The 18,835-nt window shown below is 38.9% G+C and overlaps 1 protein-coding gene across 1 annotated transcript; it reads right to left on the bottom strand.

Moving 5' to 3' along the window:
- Nucleotides 1-1,291: 1,291 nt before the first annotated feature.
- TGDS (TDP-glucose 4,6-dehydratase) lies at nt 1,292-17,894 on the bottom strand. Its single transcript, XM_045978453.1, has 12 exons — nt 17,684-17,894; nt 15,439-15,505; nt 14,116-14,184; nt 12,884-12,974; nt 10,278-10,420; nt 8,846-8,944; nt 7,926-7,985; nt 6,666-6,709; nt 5,877-6,042; nt 4,248-4,306; nt 3,510-3,607; nt 1,292-2,150 (listed from the first exon to the last, which is right to left on the bottom strand). Exons 1-12 carry the CDS (start codon nt 17,767-17,769, stop codon nt 2,065-2,067), a joined length of 1,068 nt encoding a protein of 355 aa, XP_045834409.1. The 5' UTR covers nt 17,770-17,894; the 3' UTR covers nt 1,292-2,064.
- Between the last annotated feature and the right edge of the window lie 941 nt (nt 17,895-18,835).

An 18,835-nucleotide genomic window follows, 5' to 3' on the forward strand; every position in this document is an offset into this window, starting at 1 on the left:
CAAACTTGCTCCTTCTTTTATCGTTACAGGTGTGAACTTTGACCATCTGTTTCTGCATATTCCCTTCAGATTGGTTTCTTTCAGTTAGTAATAGGCAGGTAAGCTTCCTCTGGGTCCTCTCGCGGCTTGACAGTTCATATAGTTTGGACACACCAGTTTATTTATCCATTCACCTGCTGAAGGACATCTTGGTGCCTCCCCAGTTTGGACAATGATGAATAAAGTTAATAGAAACATGTGCAGGTTTTTGTGTGGATGTAAGTTTCAAGTCCTTTGTGTAAACGCCAAGGGGTGTGATTGCTGATCACACAGTAAAGGTCTGTTCAGTTTTGTCTTCCAAAGCGGTTGTGCCATTTTGCATTCCCACCAGCAATGTATGAGAGTTCCTGTGGCTCCATACCTCACCAGCATTTGGTGTTGTCAGTGTTCTAGATTTTGGCCATTCTAATAGGTATCTAATTTTTGTTTTAATCTGTACTTCTCTGATGATATATGATGTAAAACATTCATTTTTTACACTTCCTGAGTAAAGTTTTTTTAACTAGTTTATTATTATGTGTTCCTAATGCTTGTCAAGGTCATCTCCTGAGACCAGATAAATGATAAAAGTGAAGCTATACTGAGTATATTGAAGTTGGAAATAAAGGTGTACACAAAAATATGTGCAAAAACAAATGACACAGAAAAAGTATTTTTTTTTTTGTCATCTACCCTCAATGACCAAAGCTCACCAAAGACCATTTGCTTTCAGTTGGTCCCATTTTCTGCCTATAACTTCCTTGTCTCTCCAAGCTCTCACCTCCACACCCTTGTGCCCATTCCTCTGCTCCATTTCCTCTAGCTACTGGCCACCCCCAAGAGGTATATTCTTTCCTACACAACTAGGAGCAGTGGGCATCACTTTGGTCACTCTCTCAGCCTTCTGCTCCATCCGCCCCTCCCGACTTCAACTCTGCCCACCTCTGGATCAATTTATTTTGACACTTCTTGGAATTCTGGAATTACAATGTTTAATTCAGTTTGTGCTTTATTTTTGTTTGGCAAATCCTCTTACTAACTTTGGATCTGCTTATTTTTTTCTCGATCTCTACCTCCTCAAGGCTCTTCTCCACTCTTATCCCCCTCCTTTAGCCACCTCCAAGTTAATGACCTTGTTACCCACTCCACAGAGGAAACAAGCCATCACTCATGTATGGAAGCCAGAAAGCTGGGCACAATCTTGGACTCCTTTCCCTTTCTCAGTGCAATATCCAGTCAGTTGCTTTTTCAAATCATCTTAAAGTCTTTAGGAGACAGAGGAATTAAAAATATTTAATCAAGGAATATAAAATTTTTTTCTACAGCAAAATAAAAACATACCTTACTAAAAACAAAGCCACATTCTACATTAAATACATTAAAATATTGATATTTTATAAATAAAATCATTTTAAATGGCAAATACATGATAACATTTCTCTCATATGCAGTTACTTATATATAAGTTCAACAACTGACTTTGAAAGTATAAAAACTACATCCTTCTTTTAAAAAACATTTAACTTAATTTTACAAAATTACTAAAAGTTAAAAAGTGCTAAATATGCTTCTGTTGTTCCCATTTTAAAACAATTATAGCATAATCAGATATTTAAAAAAAGATGAATGAGGGTATATGGCTCATCCTATATTGCCTAAGAATGAAAACTTGAGACTTTCTGGGCAGTGGGAAAGGCTGGGAAGCTGAGTTCAGTCCAGCCAAGGCTGTCATCCACACAGAGCTGTTCCCCGTCCTGGTTCTCAGAACCATGAGATCCCTCCTTCCTGGCCTCCCTCCTACAGAGAAGCCTTTCTAGGCCTACTGGTTCCAAACTTTCAGGAGAAAAGTTTTCTGAGAGAATCTTGATATTGAAATCCTATGGCAATACTAAAACTATCCTGAAGATTGAGGCATTTTGCGTTTGAATTTTATACAAACAGTCACGAATCGGATTCCATATGAAGAAGACACTTCATCTGGTCACTTGATTTCGTATCACTTGTCGAGGTAGGATAATTTTCTTCTTTCTCTGAAAACTGTCCTTTCTATACAAACGGCGTTTGTACTGGAAAGGGTTCTAATGCCTTTTCTGCATTCTTCCAGTTGTGAAAATTCTCTCTGTACCAGTCAACTGATAGGAAAAAAACAAAAGACAAAAATAAAAAACAAAACACTGAACACCAGTTAGCCAACATTTACTGGGCTCCTGCTAAGTAAGAAAAATCCTGCCCCACAGCTCCGCAGCTCATTATACCTAGATTTTTAAGTAACAATCAGTCTTGCCAAAGGGGTGCCTCATAAAGAAAACAATTTGATTCTGAACTAATCAATGTCATTAATCACGAGATGTTTCAATACCTGAAAACTTAGATTTAAAAATCAGTTATTAGGGGCGCCTGGGTGGCTCAGTGGGTTGGGCCTCTGCCTTCAGCTCAGGTCATGATCTCAGGGTCCTGGGATCGAGCCCCACATGGGGCTCTCTGCTCAGCAGGGAGCCTGCTTCCCCCTCTCTCTCTGCCTGCCTCTCTGCCTACTTGTGATCTCTCCCTCTGTCAAATAAATACATTTTTTAAAAATCCGTTATTGTTTTCTTTATCACTTCAAAAGTCCTTCGATGCTGCATCTGCTGGTGTTAAGTCTATAAGACATGCTGATTTTAAGAAATACAGGGAGAGAGAGAAGTCATTTGCCCTGGTTTTAAAGTTACAGAAAGAAACGTACTGTTTGTTCATGTAAATGCAGTAATATTGCATTACAGGTATAAGGAGATGTTGTGGTCTTCCTTCTGGTAATACATAAAATTAGTTTATGTGGCTATACTATCGGTAAAGTTTTTTTGGGTTAAAAAATGATCAATTATCTCTGAATTAGCTTTTAAAAATTCAACACAAGTACTCTGTGTCAAGCTCTAAACGAAGACTTCTCTTCTACATGTGAGTTTATCTTTTCTCATGAATATATTTTTAAACTGAACTTTAACATATATACACAGATTTTATATACACTCATTTTAATGGCTATTTCTGCACATATTAAATTTTGTTGGTTTCAACATAAAAAGACTTAAGACACTCAAAGACTGCAACTCGATCGCTCCTCAAATTAAAGATGCCACGGACCTTAAAATACACTGTTATTTTACATATTCCCAAGAAAGAAAGGAAAGTGCAATAAGAAGAAACCACCTGCAACATTAAAATTCACACCTTTAAAGGATATGGAAAAAAGTGAAAAGTCTGCACCTGAGAACCAATGAACTAGGTATCTGACAAATGCTGATAAGACACAGGAAGCCTGAGTAGAAGTCAGTATGTGAAATAAAACATGCTACTGTTGCTGCTGGAAATACATGAAATGTAACAGTCTGAAAAGTGAAAATGATTCATTACCACAGTCTACTGAATTTATAGTGTTCTAAAAGTAAATTACATTTCCTTTAAATTTTTCTGAATCTCACCCCCTCCCCAGAAAGTATCAATGCAAAACATACTTGTTTTCTTTATTCCTTCTTTCCAAGGCACTTTGGGTCTCCATCCTAAGCCATGTATTTTTTCTGACTTCATTGGATATCTCATGTCATTGGTAGGTCTCAAAAAAGAAAAAAAAAAAAGATTTAAAATGACATTGTGGATACATATTTACAAATTTAAATACTAAGAGAACAAATGTGTGTCCATGAACCTTTGCCATAATTCAATTTTTTCTGAAAAACTTCTCCCTGATGACATACTTAGAGAAAATCTGTAAAATAAAGTACACACTGAAAAAAAATCATCTGGAATCCCAGATGCCTAACCCTCTCTATGGCTCATCCTTTTCTGCTTTCAGCCATGATCTGGGTATGAACACAATGCCTCATACCTAAATGTTTGATGAATGAATAAATAAATCCACATAAATATATTAGGGCTCTTATGTCCCATACCCTAGGTCAGGTACTTTATATACGTTATAATAAAGCTTAAAATACTTCGTTAACAAGACATTATTATCCATATTTCACACTCCAGAAGACCTCAGACTTGGAAAAGGTCAGTAACTTTCTTTAAGTCACACAGCTAGAAAGCAATGTTACACTTTATTCTTTCAATACACAATTAGGAAAAAATATTTTAGTGGAAAAATCAAGAGTGATAATACTAGTTTCTGGTTAAGTCCAGATATTTTAGAATTGTGTAGGTGTCTAAGATTTCACAATCTTTTCCCAAGGCTTTAACTTGTTACTCACCTATCATTCACATAATCCACCCAGTTTTCCATTTCAGACTCTGAACTGGTCTCTTTGATCTGTCAAAATGGAGAAGGCTTTTGAGTCAAAATTCTAAAGTGAGACCAGAGAATAACAAAGGTATTCAAGCGCTGATTAAAGAGACCAGAAAAACACCTCCTTCTGAGTGCCTCGGTGATGCACTGGGTTCAGCATCTATCTCCTGTTTCGGCTCAGATCATGATCTCAAGGTCATGAGATTGAGCCCCACCGAGTCTGCATGAAGATTCTCTCTTCCTTTCCCTCCACCCCGCCCCCCATCTCTATCTCTCTGTCTAAAATAAATAAATACACCTTTAAAAAAAATAATAACCCCTTCAAAGTGGGGGAGGGAGCTAAAATGAAGAACATTTTAGGAACACTTCCCATGCTTGATAACCCACATTCCATCTGAAGCTCACAAAGAATACACATTGCATAAACTAGGGGAGAATATTAATTTTTTTGACTCTTGGTTATTAATCAGTATGATACCGAAACTTATAATAAGTATATATTTGGTCTTTATCCAAGTTCATAAAACCCTTGGAATTTCCTAAGTGACATGAGATAAAAGTACCTTCATTATTCATAACAAGCTCCTTTCAAGCACACCAAATTTATGTTAATGAGTGAATTTTGGAAAGCCCCTATAGGATGGGGGCTGGTGGCCAAGGGAACCAAGCCTGTGCTTAGAGGGCTGGAGGCTGAATTAATAGCCAGTGGTCAATGATTTAATCAATCATGCCTACTTAAGGAAGTCTCCACGAAAAACCAAAACGATGGGGTTTGGAGAACTTCTGAGCTGCAGAAAACACGGAGGTCCTTGGACGGTGGTGGACCGGGACAGTGCATGGTCAATCCATGCTCTGACATCTCCTCCGTCTGGCTGTTCCTGAGTTCTATCCTCTGCAATGAGCCAATAATCTAGAAAATAAGCTGTTTTTCTGGCTTCTGTGGGTCACTTCGGCTAAGCACCTCTGCTGATCGTCAGTCAGTGGTCAGAAGCCCAGGTGACAATCAGGTTTTGTGGTTGGCCTGTGAAGCAGGGAGAGTCCTGGAGGTCTGAGCCTTTCGTCTATGGGATCTGGAGCCATCTCCAGGCAGATAATGTCAGAATTGAGTTAAATAATAGGCCACCCAGCTTATCTCTGAGAATTTCTTGGTGTGGAAAACCCACATGTTTGGAGTACGGAGTATTCCAAGAGCCGAGCAAAGGAAAGTATTTCCACACACCAAGTCTCCCTTACTACTGAATCCTGAGACTGAGAATTGATGTTCACTAATACATACATACACTCCTAACTATAATTACTTCCATATCATCAATCCTTAAGATTAGCACACACCGTTTTGTATTTCTGACATTGAGGTATTTATCACAATAAGTTTCTACATCCAATCTGTTAGGATTTTTACTTTCCCGAAAAGCTGTTATAAATGAGTGATATAACTTCCAATAATGATATATCTTCATGTACTTTTCTTTTTTTACTCATTCACTTTCTAATTGAGTAAATTATAAACTGCTGATTTTGACTAAATGAGTGATGACTGCCACTGATTTAGTGACCATTTTGAAAAAACTACCCTCTTAAAACATACACATACCAGTTGTATTAGTTCTTTGGCAAGCTGGAGCACTGACATTTCAAAATTGGTTCCGATGTTATAAATTTCACCTGGTTTCCCTTTCTTGAGGACAGTGAGAAATGCTTCTACTACATCCGTTGCATAAAGGAAATTTCTTGTTTGAAGCCCTGATCCATGAATGCAGCTAAAAAGATTAAAGGAAAGGGAATCATAAAGTGTAAAAAGCTCTCCCAAACCAGGGTAACACAATGCCTGGGTACAATTCCAGAGAAGCCAATTTCCATGGGGAGCCTAGAAATCTTTTACTGAAAACACTTATTCTCATGACTTTTCTAAATTTTACCCATAATTTTTAAATGACCACTGAACCTCATGCAACACTCAGTAAGGAAGTAACACACATATAAATGACCCCTCAGAAATAAGTTGCTCATCAATTTTCTACCTTAAGTTCATTTTGAAGAAATATGTATAGCTCAGTGAATTAAATAAACCCTTTGGAAAAGTAAAATTATAAAAAGATGTTGGATCTTAATGAGATAATTCAAAGTTTTAGGCTACATTATTTAAGAACTGAAATTATTTTAAAAATTTCAAGTTATCTAAGTAAATCATAAAGATGAGTAACAGATGATAATTATTTAAAGAACCATCACATTGAGTGTAGAAGGAATACATACATCTGTTGAAACATTCAATTCTATGGTCTTCAACTCTTAAGACTTTATGATTTTCAAGACAGGCTGTCACCAAATACTTTCCACATACCAGAAAAACATATGGGTACAAAGGTAAATGATAACATACCATTTCCTGTTGTGTTGTAGTAAAGATATAAATTTTGGAATAACCTAAAAGAATATTTAAATATCATTTCAGATATTGGAAATTCACTCATTAATATGAATCTAACTCATCATAAGATTAAAAGATTATGATTATTAAGAAATATGCATATAGATAAATTCTAATTTTTTATCAGTTCAAGAAAAAAGCTATTGCAATTTTGATAAGTGAAAGAACTCTAAGATATCCTCCTATTTCACAAAAACAAGACATCTGCTTGACAAATATAAAGACAAAATGATAAAAATAGTGTAAAAATTCAGAAAATGTCTTCAGGAACAGTTTGGTTTCATCACAAAAGTTCGCCTTTGATTTCCTGAGGACAGGAATCATATCCTACTCACTGCGTTGTGTATAGCACCTACCCAATCAGTGCTTGTGAAATTAATAAAAAGTAAATTCCAGCGCCACTGAATTTAAAGAAAGGTTATGTTAAACAGGGTGAGATATATTACTCACCTTATAATGCACCTCTGAAATGTACTCCCCAAATTAAGCAAAGGAGACATTAAGACCAACAGATCATGACATGGCCCCTTTCTTTGGCCAAAGAGATCAATTCAACCAGCTGGAAAGTGAAAAATCCCATCTCCAAATTTTTAGGCACAGAAGGCAATGGTTCGTTCAAATTAGGTTTAATGATACAGAACCAACTGCACAGTTGGTTCAGCCTTTTAACTACATTTCTTTATTCCCGACTCGTACTATTTTCTGGAAGACATTCAGGCCAGCAACTGTAAAGAGGAGCTGGGGAAAACAGTGAGCCGGCTGACGGGAAGACAAATCTCTGTACCAGCTTCCCGCAGGACTCTCTAACTAGCTCTCACATTCCTGGATGCAGACCAGGAAGGAGTCTTCAGCAGCATGGCAGGAGAGATGGGAATGCTCTGTAGAGCTTCAGAATAGTGAAGAGCACCAGGCATTTTTACATTGTGATCTCACTGGACCCTTCCAAATCCCTTCTGAGTATTTTCACTATCCCCCAGTTTAAAGATGATGTTTCAAGGGCCTAAGGTCACACCAGCCCGTGTCAGGCTGAGACCTCAACTCAGGTCTTCAGACTCTAAACATGATGAGATTTGCACGTGGCCCAAACAGTGCTTATAATTATGTATAATTACAGAAGAAATCATTTCAGACAAATAACTGAAGAGGGATTATCTTCAATAACGAGAAGCTACAATCACTGAAACACAGTGTGGATTCACAAGTAAAATGTACCTTTTCAGGATACTGATGTGGCCCGTAAACATTACTGCTTCGCGTGATGACAGCTGGAAACTTAAAGAGTAGTCAACGTTAACGCAGTAAGAGGTCCAATTGTAATGATACTCTAAAGCTAAGAAGTCCTGAAAGATGGGCACTTGCAGCTAAGTAACTCCACACACATCAAGGACAGAAGTGAAGGGCTTTTTTTTTTTTTTTTTCCTGATGTAAGGCTCCTGAAAATACGGGAGAGGATAGGACTCAGAGAAAGGCAGAGGCTCCTAAAAGGAAAAGGAATATTTTCTTTCCTGGGACAAGAGCAGGACGAATATAGATGGGGGCAGATTGGTTAGGTTTGAGAGCAGAAAATCAAGGGAATTTCTACCGGATGATTTCAGAGACTGCGTCTCAGACCTTAGGTTTGGTTAGATGTGAAACTTCACATTGTCTTTCTCTGATGCACCAACGCTTACAAATAAAAAGAACTACCATAAAAGGGCAAAGGGTCAATGCTATGGAATACAAAAGGCAAGAAAATGTCAACTCCCGTTCATGAGGAGCCAAGAGAGGTGAATCAGGCAGAGGGGAGCACGTGGCAGGTCACGGAATCTGCCCTACTCTGTCTTCTTTCCCCCCGGAGGATTCTGGGAATCAGGATATTCCAATAGGGCTTTTCCCTACAGCTGTAATACTCTATGTACCACTGAAGTGGGAAAACATACATAAAAATTATTCCTTTAAGTGGTTAGCTGAATAAGAATAGGTCCTACTTTGTCCACATGATATAGGAAATAAATATTTTAAACTCCTTAATATATAAACCCCTGAATCTATGTCTTCAACTCTAAAAATGGAATGTGGCTAATGCTAACTTGGAGTTTTATCACCTAAGTCAAAAGAAAAATGATTCAAGAGGTTCTGAAATCAGTTCTTACTTTATATCGTTCCCAGTACGACTGTACAAAACACTCAGCAGCTGCTTTAGATGATGCGTAAGGATTTGTAGGTTGTTTGGGTGAAGATTCATCAAATTCCTAATTTCAAAAAGATGCATTAAAAATACATATTATGCATAGTTTCTAAGTAGAAAAAATAAGAAACCATATTATAAACTTGAAATGTTAATTAATACATGTTAAAAGACATTATTGAACCCCAACTATGTCCCTGGCATTTTTCTAAGCATTTTTTATATAGTAGCTTTCACAGCAACCCTATAATAAAGGCAGAGAGAACAGCAAGTGCAAAGGTCCTGGGACAGAATTGTGTCCAAAAGAACTGCAAGGAGGCTGATGTGAGAGAAGAGAAATGGGAGAGGAAGCCATATAGCTAGAAGGAGGCCAGACCATGTAGAACCCTGAAGGCCAGTGTAACAATATGAACAGGTTTTGAGCAGAGTAATGTCATGATCTGACTTTTATTTTATTTTATTTATTTATTTTTTAATATTTTATTCATTTGACAGAGAGAAATCACAACTAGGCAGAGAGGCAGGCAGAGAGAGAGGAGGAAGCAGGCTCCCTGCGGAGCAGAGAGCCCGATGTGGGGCTCGATCCCAGGACCCTGAGATCATGACCTGAGCCGAAGACAGAGGCTTTAACCCACTGAGCCACCCAGGCGCCCCTGACTTTTATTTTAAAAACCATTCTGGCTACCGGAGAATAGAATACTTTTCTTACAAGAAGAAAAAAGTTCACCTCACAACAACTGCAATGAGAACTGAAAATAATTGCTTCTCACGGGTGGGACTGGATACTGAGGAGAAGTGGTCAGGGTCTGCTTTTTTTTCATTAGAAGTTGTTTCAAACTGTTTGATTTTTTTTTTCACCATATATGTGTTTTGGTAAAAATATAAAACAGAATGAGGTCACTCGTTGAAAACAGTGATGATGAAAAATACAGATGAGAATGGAGACATCTTTTGCATAAAAAGTACAGTATGTACAAACGATTGAAAAAGAACAGATGCCAGTTCCTACACTAATTTCACATTCACTCCTTAACGTTCCACTGCTTCCTGAGGGGAGGAGGAAGGTAAACAGGCAGTATGCCGCAGTCTGGTTACCTACGCCTGGCCCATGGGAAGGACATTTGTCATATATGGACTGGGACAGAAAGGTGGGATGTTCTGCTCTCTTGCAAAATACTGTCAGTCAAATTACATACAAATTTGTACCAAGACTAGGTGGTTGTTGCCATTTGGGTGACATTCTTTGATCTGAACAGAAGACACAAAGGAATAACACTTTGGACAGTCCCACAGCGTGTGTAATGAAGGGATGAAAAAAACCCAGAAGAGGTTTTAAGAAGACAGATCTGCATCGTGGTCCATGGTAAGTAGGAGAAACATATCATTTCTGAGCTTACCTTATCAAGACTGCCTCCGTACACTTCATCTGTGCTCACGTAAATGAACTTCTCCACTCCAGCCTCGTGAGCAGCACTCACCAAAACATGAGTGCCATAGACATTAACATACGTAAACTCAAAGGCACGTACAAATGAAAGATCTAAAAAAAAAAGAGAGAGAGAAATCTAGAACAATTCCACCCAAGGGACAAAACAAATACCCAACAGTAGACTCAGGTTTAAGGAAAGTACTATTCACTTCTCTTCATTTACCACAACCGCAATAGTTTAAAAAAAAATAACAAAAACACATTGCTATTTATGATTGCTTTAAGCCTAAATTATGAAACATATGTAAATTCTTAGAACCTAGAAAACTATCAGTGCTAAATTTGCAGAAAACAGGCTTTTTTAATTCTAAAAAGAAAAAAAAGGATACATCTAAATTTAAAATGTTCTTAAATTTAAAACTTGAAACTTCCAGTTTCATAGATGGCAAGGCTTTTCAGATCAATCTGTTATTGCTCAAAACACAACAAATGTTCGATAAATTATTTTTAAAATAAATTTACTTGAAGAATAGGTTCTCTATAATCTGGGAATGAGGGGAACTTTACTAAAAATGGCTCACAATCCAGAAGCAAAAGGGATTAAAAAAAAAAAAAATCCCTGATCAGTTCAACTATGTTAAAGCTCTCGCACAGAAAAAACAACCAACCAGGAAATCTATAAACAAAGTAAAAAGACAAATGACAGACAAACCATGGAGACTATGGACTCTGAAAAACAAACTGAGGGGTCTGGAGGGGTAGGGGGTGGGGGTTGGGTGAGCCTGGCGGTACGTAATAAGGAGGGCATGGATTGCATGGACCACCGGGTGTGGTACATAAAAAATGAATTCTGGAACACTGAAAAGAAATTTTAAAAATAAATAAAAATTTTTTAAAAAGACATGACAAACTGGGACAAATACTGAACTTATCAGAAACAAAGGGCTAATACATTCAATCTATAAAGAAGTTATATAAAATAAAAGGAAACAACCCTTTTGGATAGGAGACATAAATCAATAGTTTAGACAAGAAATACTAAGGTCCTTAAGCTTAAGATGCTCAGCCTCAATTACAATAAGGAAAATTCAAAATGAAATCTCAGAGATGCCACTTCTTACCTATCAGCTTGGCAAAAATTAAAAAATTGACACCACCCTATTGGTGAGGCTATGCGGGAAAAGATCCTTTATATATTACAAGTAAGAATGCAAAGTGTTTTCAATCCCTAAGGAAGGAAATTTCTCAATAGCCAGGTGAATTACATATGCCTTTACCCCTTCACCCTGGTTATCAGGCTGAATTGTGCTCCCCCCAAATTCATGATGGAACCCTAACCCCAAGTACTTCAGGACGTGCCTATATTTGGAGACAGGGCCTTTAAGAGGTAGTTAAATAAAAATAAGGCCATCCAGGTCCCTCGTCCACCAGTCCACCGTGACTGGTATGTTTCAGAGAAGACATTTTGACACAAAGAGAAACACGAGGGATGCTGGCGGGGGAGGGGGGGGGGAACTGTGCGAGTACACAGAGAGGAAGTGGCCGCTTGCCAGCCAAGGAGAGAAGCTTGAGGAGAAACTGGCCTGCTGGCACTTGGACTTCTAGCCTCCAGAAATGTGAGAACTAAATTTCCGTTGTTTAAGCCCCTGGTCTCTGGTATTTTGTTATGGCGGCCCTAACGAACTAATCCACCCTGAATTTGTCCTTCTAGGAATCCCCACCCAACATCAGTTGGGAAGTATACACAAGGACACAGGCATGAAGCCATCCACTGCGGTACTATTTAAATAGCAAAATGTAAGAAACGAACACAAATGGGGTACAGCTACATAATGGAGCATATGAAAATAAAAAGGAATGAGGAATATGTTATATTCCGCTACAGAATAATCTCCTAAATATACTATGGAGAAGACCAAGGGAAATTATAATTTTAAAATCAAGTAACAAGGCAGTAATATACCACTAACGAGGATTCAACAATATTCTATCTTCTGTTTAGGTGATGGCTATATGGGTCTTGACATTATCATTGCGCATTTAGCTTTTCTTCTAATTTCTTCTGAATGTATGGGATATTGCACAATATAAATGGTAGACAGAAGATATCACAGATGCATAGAACACTACGGATAATATAATGTTAAACTGCGTATCCCCCACCCAGCTTAAAAAAAACACACACGCACGCCCATTAAAAATATAAGTGAAGGCCCATCTCCCCAGAAATTATCACTATATTGCATTTAGTTAAACTCAAAGTTTTAAGATAGCATTCAAGGTTATATTTCAACCTGCATTAATGAAAGTGACTGGAAAAGCACACGGTTTTCCTGGAAGAGCATGGTATGTGCTCCTTCAAAGATATAGTAAGTCCCTACTTGCTTGACTTTAATGCTGGACTTTGATTTAGGGTAATTAGTCACCAGGAAAAAAATTTGCCCATCATAACTGTAACATAAAAAAATGCTTACCTACATGTGTTTGTGCAGCAAAATGTAGTACTATATCTATTTTTTCTGTTTCAAAAAAAAAAATTTGCCCATCATAACTGTAACATAAAAAAATGCTTACCTACATGTGTTTGTGCAGCAAAATGTAGTACTATATCTATTTTTTCTGTTTCAAAAAGCAGTTTCACAAAGTGAGAATTACATATGTCACCCTATACAAAAAAGAAAATAGGAAAAAGTGAAGTTTCACTCAGCACTGCCATTGGTAATAACCATTTTACTACATGAACCAAAACAATGATAAGAAAAAAATTAATCTCCCCCCACCGCCCTGCTTTAATAGAGATTATCTTGAAAATCCAACCAAGGGGTCAAATAAGTATAGTAATGATGTATTTCTCCAGCATCTGAGGATATGAGATAATCAAGTCAAAATACTTATTTGCAAATATGTGTCCAAAACAGTATTTTATTGAGCACCAATGACAACTAAGAACCAAGCTAGCTTTTTTCCCATAACATTTTGCCAATCTCATGTTAACAGATTTTTGTAAACATATTTTTAAAGTTTGAGGTAACCATTATTGCAATACATTTAAAGTAAGTGTAACCATTTACAACCACATTTTTAAAAATGTGTTTCACCACAATTGAGTGAACTAAGTGAACTCCTAAGAGGACTTTTGATGTTATATATACATTTAATTCATCTAAAAATATGTATTCTCAACAATTCTTTGGTGACTGAAAGAAACACTATCATATAGAAGAGTGTGCTCAGTATATTCTTTATAATTTGTAGTGAAAAGGAGAGTTCATAGATTATCTTTAAAAAAAAACCATAAATCATTAAATAAATAGTTTCATTTGACATTAAAATTTCCCTTTGCAATTAACGACCTGGCTCTCTGGTTTATACTTTGGACTCTTCTAAGAGCGCCTAGTAAGAATCAGCCTTCCAGAGCCAATCAATCCACTTTGATTGAAGAACATTAGCCCATGGGCTGTATGATGGGCTCTGGCTGTTGCCTGGCCCGAGTAACAGTCCCTTTACACCAATCTCTTTAAAACCCAGCAAGGCCTCATTAAGAAGGCTATTGAGGACCTAAAAATCATAAACCACGTAAGGTCAGTCACCTATCCACAGAGCTGCCAAGGCAGCAACTATCACACGCAGCTTTATAGTGGTGTTAATCTAAAAGTAGTAGTCTCTGTAGCACATGGAAATTAGAAGGTCTTCAATAAGCATGCTTTCCAAGCCCACACTACACAAGCTTGCCAAGTAGAAATGATGTCTGAATGGCCACAGAGGCACAGCATAAAAATTGTATAATTATAAGAAAAGTTTCATACCTGTATAAATTTGTAGTTTTGTTTGTTAGAAATGGTTTCAAGATTCTTCAAGCTTGCACAGTAATCCAGCTTAAAATAAGTAAGTGAGGGGGAGGGAGAGAAACAACACAAAAAGTGATAATAGTTTTTCCTATAAAATATCGATTTATTTTAAAGACTGTAGCTATTCTGATAGGAATACGAAAACGTGTTTTGTTTTTTTTTTAAGATTTTATTTATTTATTTGACAGAGAGAAATCACAACTAGGCAGAGAGGCAGGCAGAGAGAGAGAGAGAGGGAAGCAGGCTCCCTGCTGAGCAGAGCCCGAAGCGGGACTCGATTCCAGGACCCTGAGATCATGACCTGAGCCGAAGGCAGCGGCTTAACCCACTGAGCCACCCAGGCGCCCCGAAAACATGTTTTCTTAAAGTGTTTGCTCTTTGCTTTTAAAAGAAATCTCTGGTATATTAAAAAGTAAAAAAACAAAAACCATGTAATTTTGTTACCTTTTCAAAATACAAAAAATTAGTTTTTAGAAACCCTTCCTTTAAAAAATTTTCCGGCCCAGATTTGCCCACAGCCACCAGAAAAGCTTACCATTTCTTACTGCAAAAGAACTAGTACTTGAAAACAATTACACCTGTGTTACGCATATTATAACTCATTACACTGTTTTCAGAGTTAATTGTCGGTAAATCCGTGTACAAAGGGGGAAAAAATTACCGTCTCTGATAGTAAGGCATGCAAAAATTGGTAAGACCTACAGATAATTCTGTCTATAGGTTTTTACTATTACGTCTTACGAAATTAAGGTAACTGCATCTTGTGTTTCAAGTCAAAAATCCAATGATTACCAGTCATGGCTTTCAGACGCTCCAGGGAGACTTCAATTATTACAGAAAAATCCTCAAAACTAAATTAGTTTTAAGAAATAAGTATGTAATTTTCCAGAAAGTGGCAGTTATAATAATAAATAATATAATAATAAATAATAAATAAATAAATAAATAAATAATAAAATAATAAAATCAAATAATCAAAGTATCCCAATTCCAGAAAAAGGTTAATAATCACAAGATTACACTAAATATTGAACTTAGGATTGAAGATATTCTTCTGGTAAAAGTACTGCACTTAAAACCTTTACTTTATGGGCTATCATAATGAAAAACTTCTAAAAGACCGAGATTAAATATAGCATGATTACATGACTATGTAGACCCCTAAGTTGCTAAAATGACCAAATAAAAAACTAAAATATCGGCGGGATAAGATTCTACTACTAAAAAAAAAAAAAATGTATATAAGTATCAGTGCATGAAGCTCATTTTTGTAAAACTCACCTTGTCTAGATTTATGATCATATAGTTTGGATAATCTTCTACTAAAGAAACAATCACATGTGATGCGCTTTAAAAAAAAAAAGTGTAATTTGTTAGTAAAAGATGTAACCTTTTTGCTAAATTCTTCACATTTCCTAAATGGTACCTTAACCTGTTGAGTATTAGAAACTATTCAGAGATACCTTTAAGTTTCTGCAAAATAACAGAAATAACATTAAGTACACTGAATACACTCCCTCCCCCACCACTTTTCACTTTCTCAACCGGATCAATAATCGGTATTGATAAATCAATATCCTTTGGCACTGTGGAGAAAAGAGAATTTACTGGTCCTGGGTATAAGGAAAAAAATCGTTTAACCAAACAATTTGTGTTCATGTGCTCTGAGTGTGGGAGTGAAACAGGATGATAAGTACAATGAGTGGTGGTCGGTACAGATAGACTGAAACTATAACGTACCTTTTATGAGACCGTAGGTATAACTGTGCAAATCTTCACTTAGTATGAGCGTAGTTATGTTCACAGTAACCCTACTGCAATTACTATCTCCTGGTACAAGAATTTGGTGGTGTAAACTAGAAAATTCAGGGAGGTTCTAGATTAAACCTAGGTTTCCAAGCTAATAATGGCTGAGGCCATCCTGAGTTGGGTAACCATATTGGTTCCTGGTTTTCCCAGGACCAGGAGTGGAACCAGAGGCATCTCTCAGTGAGGTGGTCCACCAGATTTCCTCATAGACACCAAAACATTTGGCTCCCAGGAGTAAGGGCAGCCCTTGACCAAATTATGAACTCAGAGTTTGTACTTGACAGCCCTTTGATAGCATTTTCTAGAACCTGCCCTTCTGGGACCAGCATTCTCACACAAGTACCACCCTTTTATGGCCATACCCCTCTTCTCATTAGATGGACCCTGCCTGCCTGGTACCGTCCTCCAAGTTATTGTCAGATTTTTAATGTGCCAATGGGGGATGTGATTCCCATGTTCCCATGTTCTCTTCCACTAGACATTGGGAGTTTCCTGTTGGTACCTGTGCATTCATCCATTCAATAACTACCGAAGACCTTTGTAGAATAAGCCAGGCATTCTTACAGATGCTGAGGGGAACAGTAGTCTCTGCCCTCCTCCAGTTTACATTCTAGAGCAGGGATGCAGGCAATAAGCAAGTTAACACTAATACAGAAAATAACTTCAGACTTCAGATAGTGATTAGTGTGTTAGTTGGGAAAGGGGTGCTTTTACATAGGATGGCTAGGTAATACCTGTCCCAGGAGGTGATGTCTACACAACCATCGGAAATGAGTGATGTAAGCGCTCTAACCAAAGAGGAAGCAAGTGCAAAGGCCTCGAGACAGGAGGAATGGGCCTCATGCGTTCCAGAAATTCCAAAAAGGTTAAGTGTGGCAGGTACAGAAAAACAAAGAGGCAGAACAGCAGATCAGGTTGGAAGATCAGGCCTTGGGCACTTGAATCTTCTAGATATGGTAAAGAGTTTGGATTTTATTGTAAGTCTGACAGACTGGGGTAAAACTTTGTGCACTTATCTACTTAATAAAAACTGACTTCTGTGTGCAGAACAGACTTTTAGCGAACAAGGGGTAAGTAGTAGGACCATTCAGAAAGCTACAGTAGCAATTTAGGTAGAAGCCAGTAACGTGGACTAGGATAGGAGAGGGAAGGGGCGAGAAGTGGTCGCTTGGGAAGCAGTGAACGAGGACTCACTGACTGCATGTGGGTGTGGGAGGGCAAGAGGCATCGCTCAACTCGTCCAGGTCCACGCACCAAGAGAGGGTGTGGTGTTGCTGTCGTTGTTGTCTTATAGCCCGCCGAATAAATGAATGTCCTGCTATAAGCCAAAAATCGTTTCTTGGCTCTTACATGCACAAGGCCTGTCTGCGTACGGTGGGGCGGGCTGGAGCCTGGGGCAGTTGGTGAGAAGTTTACTGCCCTGTGGGGGCCCTCGGAAGAGTGTCAGGTGCATCCCGGGCCAGGTAAGAAGGCAGAGAGCACCACACCGCTTCAGCTTTGGTGGGGAGGAGCCTTAAAGAAGTCGCGGCTTCAAAGGAACCAAGACTTCGCAAGCGGGGAAAGGGGGAAGGAGGTAGGCTGATGCTGTTCCTGCGTTAAGACCCTCCCAAATCAGACCCCCCCAAGCTGGTTCCAAGTTGCCAAGAGGAAGCAGAGGCGCAGGAAAAGGTTGGGGTTTCTGGGGAGCCACTCCTCGTCCAGCGGCGCCGTTACCTACATGAAGCCAGCACCCCCAGTCACCAGGAGCCGCTTCGCAAAGCTGCTGGGAGGACCCAAGGGCTCCGTCAGGCCCGCAGCCGACATCTCCCAGCTCGGCAGTGCCCGGCAGCGTCAAGCGCCAGATCTGTACGCCGCAGCGAAGTTCCACCGCGACTTTCCGCGACGCGTCTCGCGGCCCCGACACGTCAGTGGGGAAGGTGGCAGCAGCTTCCGGAGACCGGCCCGCTTATCCCCGCCCCCTTGCGCGCTGGGCGGGGCCCTCGGGGGCGCGGGCGGTGCCACGCTACTGCGCAGGCGCAGCTCTTCGCTTTCCCAAAAGGAGCGCGTTAGGCGTAATTGGGGTGGCTGGGAAGTGGGGTCTGGAATGTTTTGTGTCAAGTGACACCATAATGGATCAGGCTTTACCTGGGTACGCAGATGGTCGGAGTTATGAACGATTACCTTCTTTTCATTCTTGTACTGCTGGACAATTTCCACAGATTACTCACCGGTTGAGCGGAGAACTTCAGAAGTTCTCTGCTTGCAAAGTGTGGAAATGGGAGTTTGCGACTGCAAAATGCGTTTTGCTTTGTTGTTAATATCATTACCGACAAATCGGGCTGCTGGCAGTCCTGGTAAAGAGGTTCCCTAGATCCTACCCCTACTGTTCTTTCTCTTGCTCACCCTGCCTACCCTCCTTGTTTCTCCTTGAATTTGTCAAGCTTGCGACTTCCTTTAGGCCTGGATGCCCTCTCCCCAGATGTCTGCCTAGTTTTTACCCTTACTTCTTCAGTTGTCAGATTGAAGTTCACCCTTGTAGGGAGTCCTTCCTTGACCACCCCAATTAAAATAGCAAGCTCTACCGCAGTCCTGCTGAACCATTTTATGCTTCTTTCTTTTTTCTCCATTGCAGTCATCAACTTTTATGTTGAACTGATCGTTGATACTGGCCAGAGAGGGAAGGGGCTTTGTTTTGTTTCCTGCTATAATCCCAAGCCCAGGGGACCAGGCCTGGCACAGAATAAATGATAAGTTAATGTTGAATGGATAAATAAATATCCTGATTGTTGGTTTTTTTTTCCTTTTTTCATATAATGTGTTGTCAAAGTATAAAAAGAATGAGAATACCCAGTATATGTGGAAACGTCATTTGTTACAACCTTTGGGGGGG

The sequence above is a fragment of the Meles meles genome, chromosome 14 (assembly GCF_922984935.1).
Source record: "Meles meles chromosome 14, mMelMel3.1 paternal haplotype, whole genome shotgun sequence".
NCBI lineage: Eukaryota > Metazoa > Chordata > Mammalia > Carnivora > Mustelidae > Meles > Meles meles.

Coding starts and splice junctions, on each gene's coding strand:
- TGDS (XM_045978453.1), bottom strand. CDS start 17,769: ATGTCGGCTGCGGGCCTGACGGAGCCCTTGGGTCCTCCCAGCAGCTTT. Junction 12,975..14,115: donor AAAACTACAAATTTATACAG/GTATGAAACTTT, acceptor TTTTTTGTATAG/GGTGACATATGTAATTCTCA. Junction 7,986..8,845: donor CGTACTGGGAACGATATAAA/GTAAGAACTGAT, acceptor CTACTCTTTAAG/TTTCCAGCTGTCATCACGCG.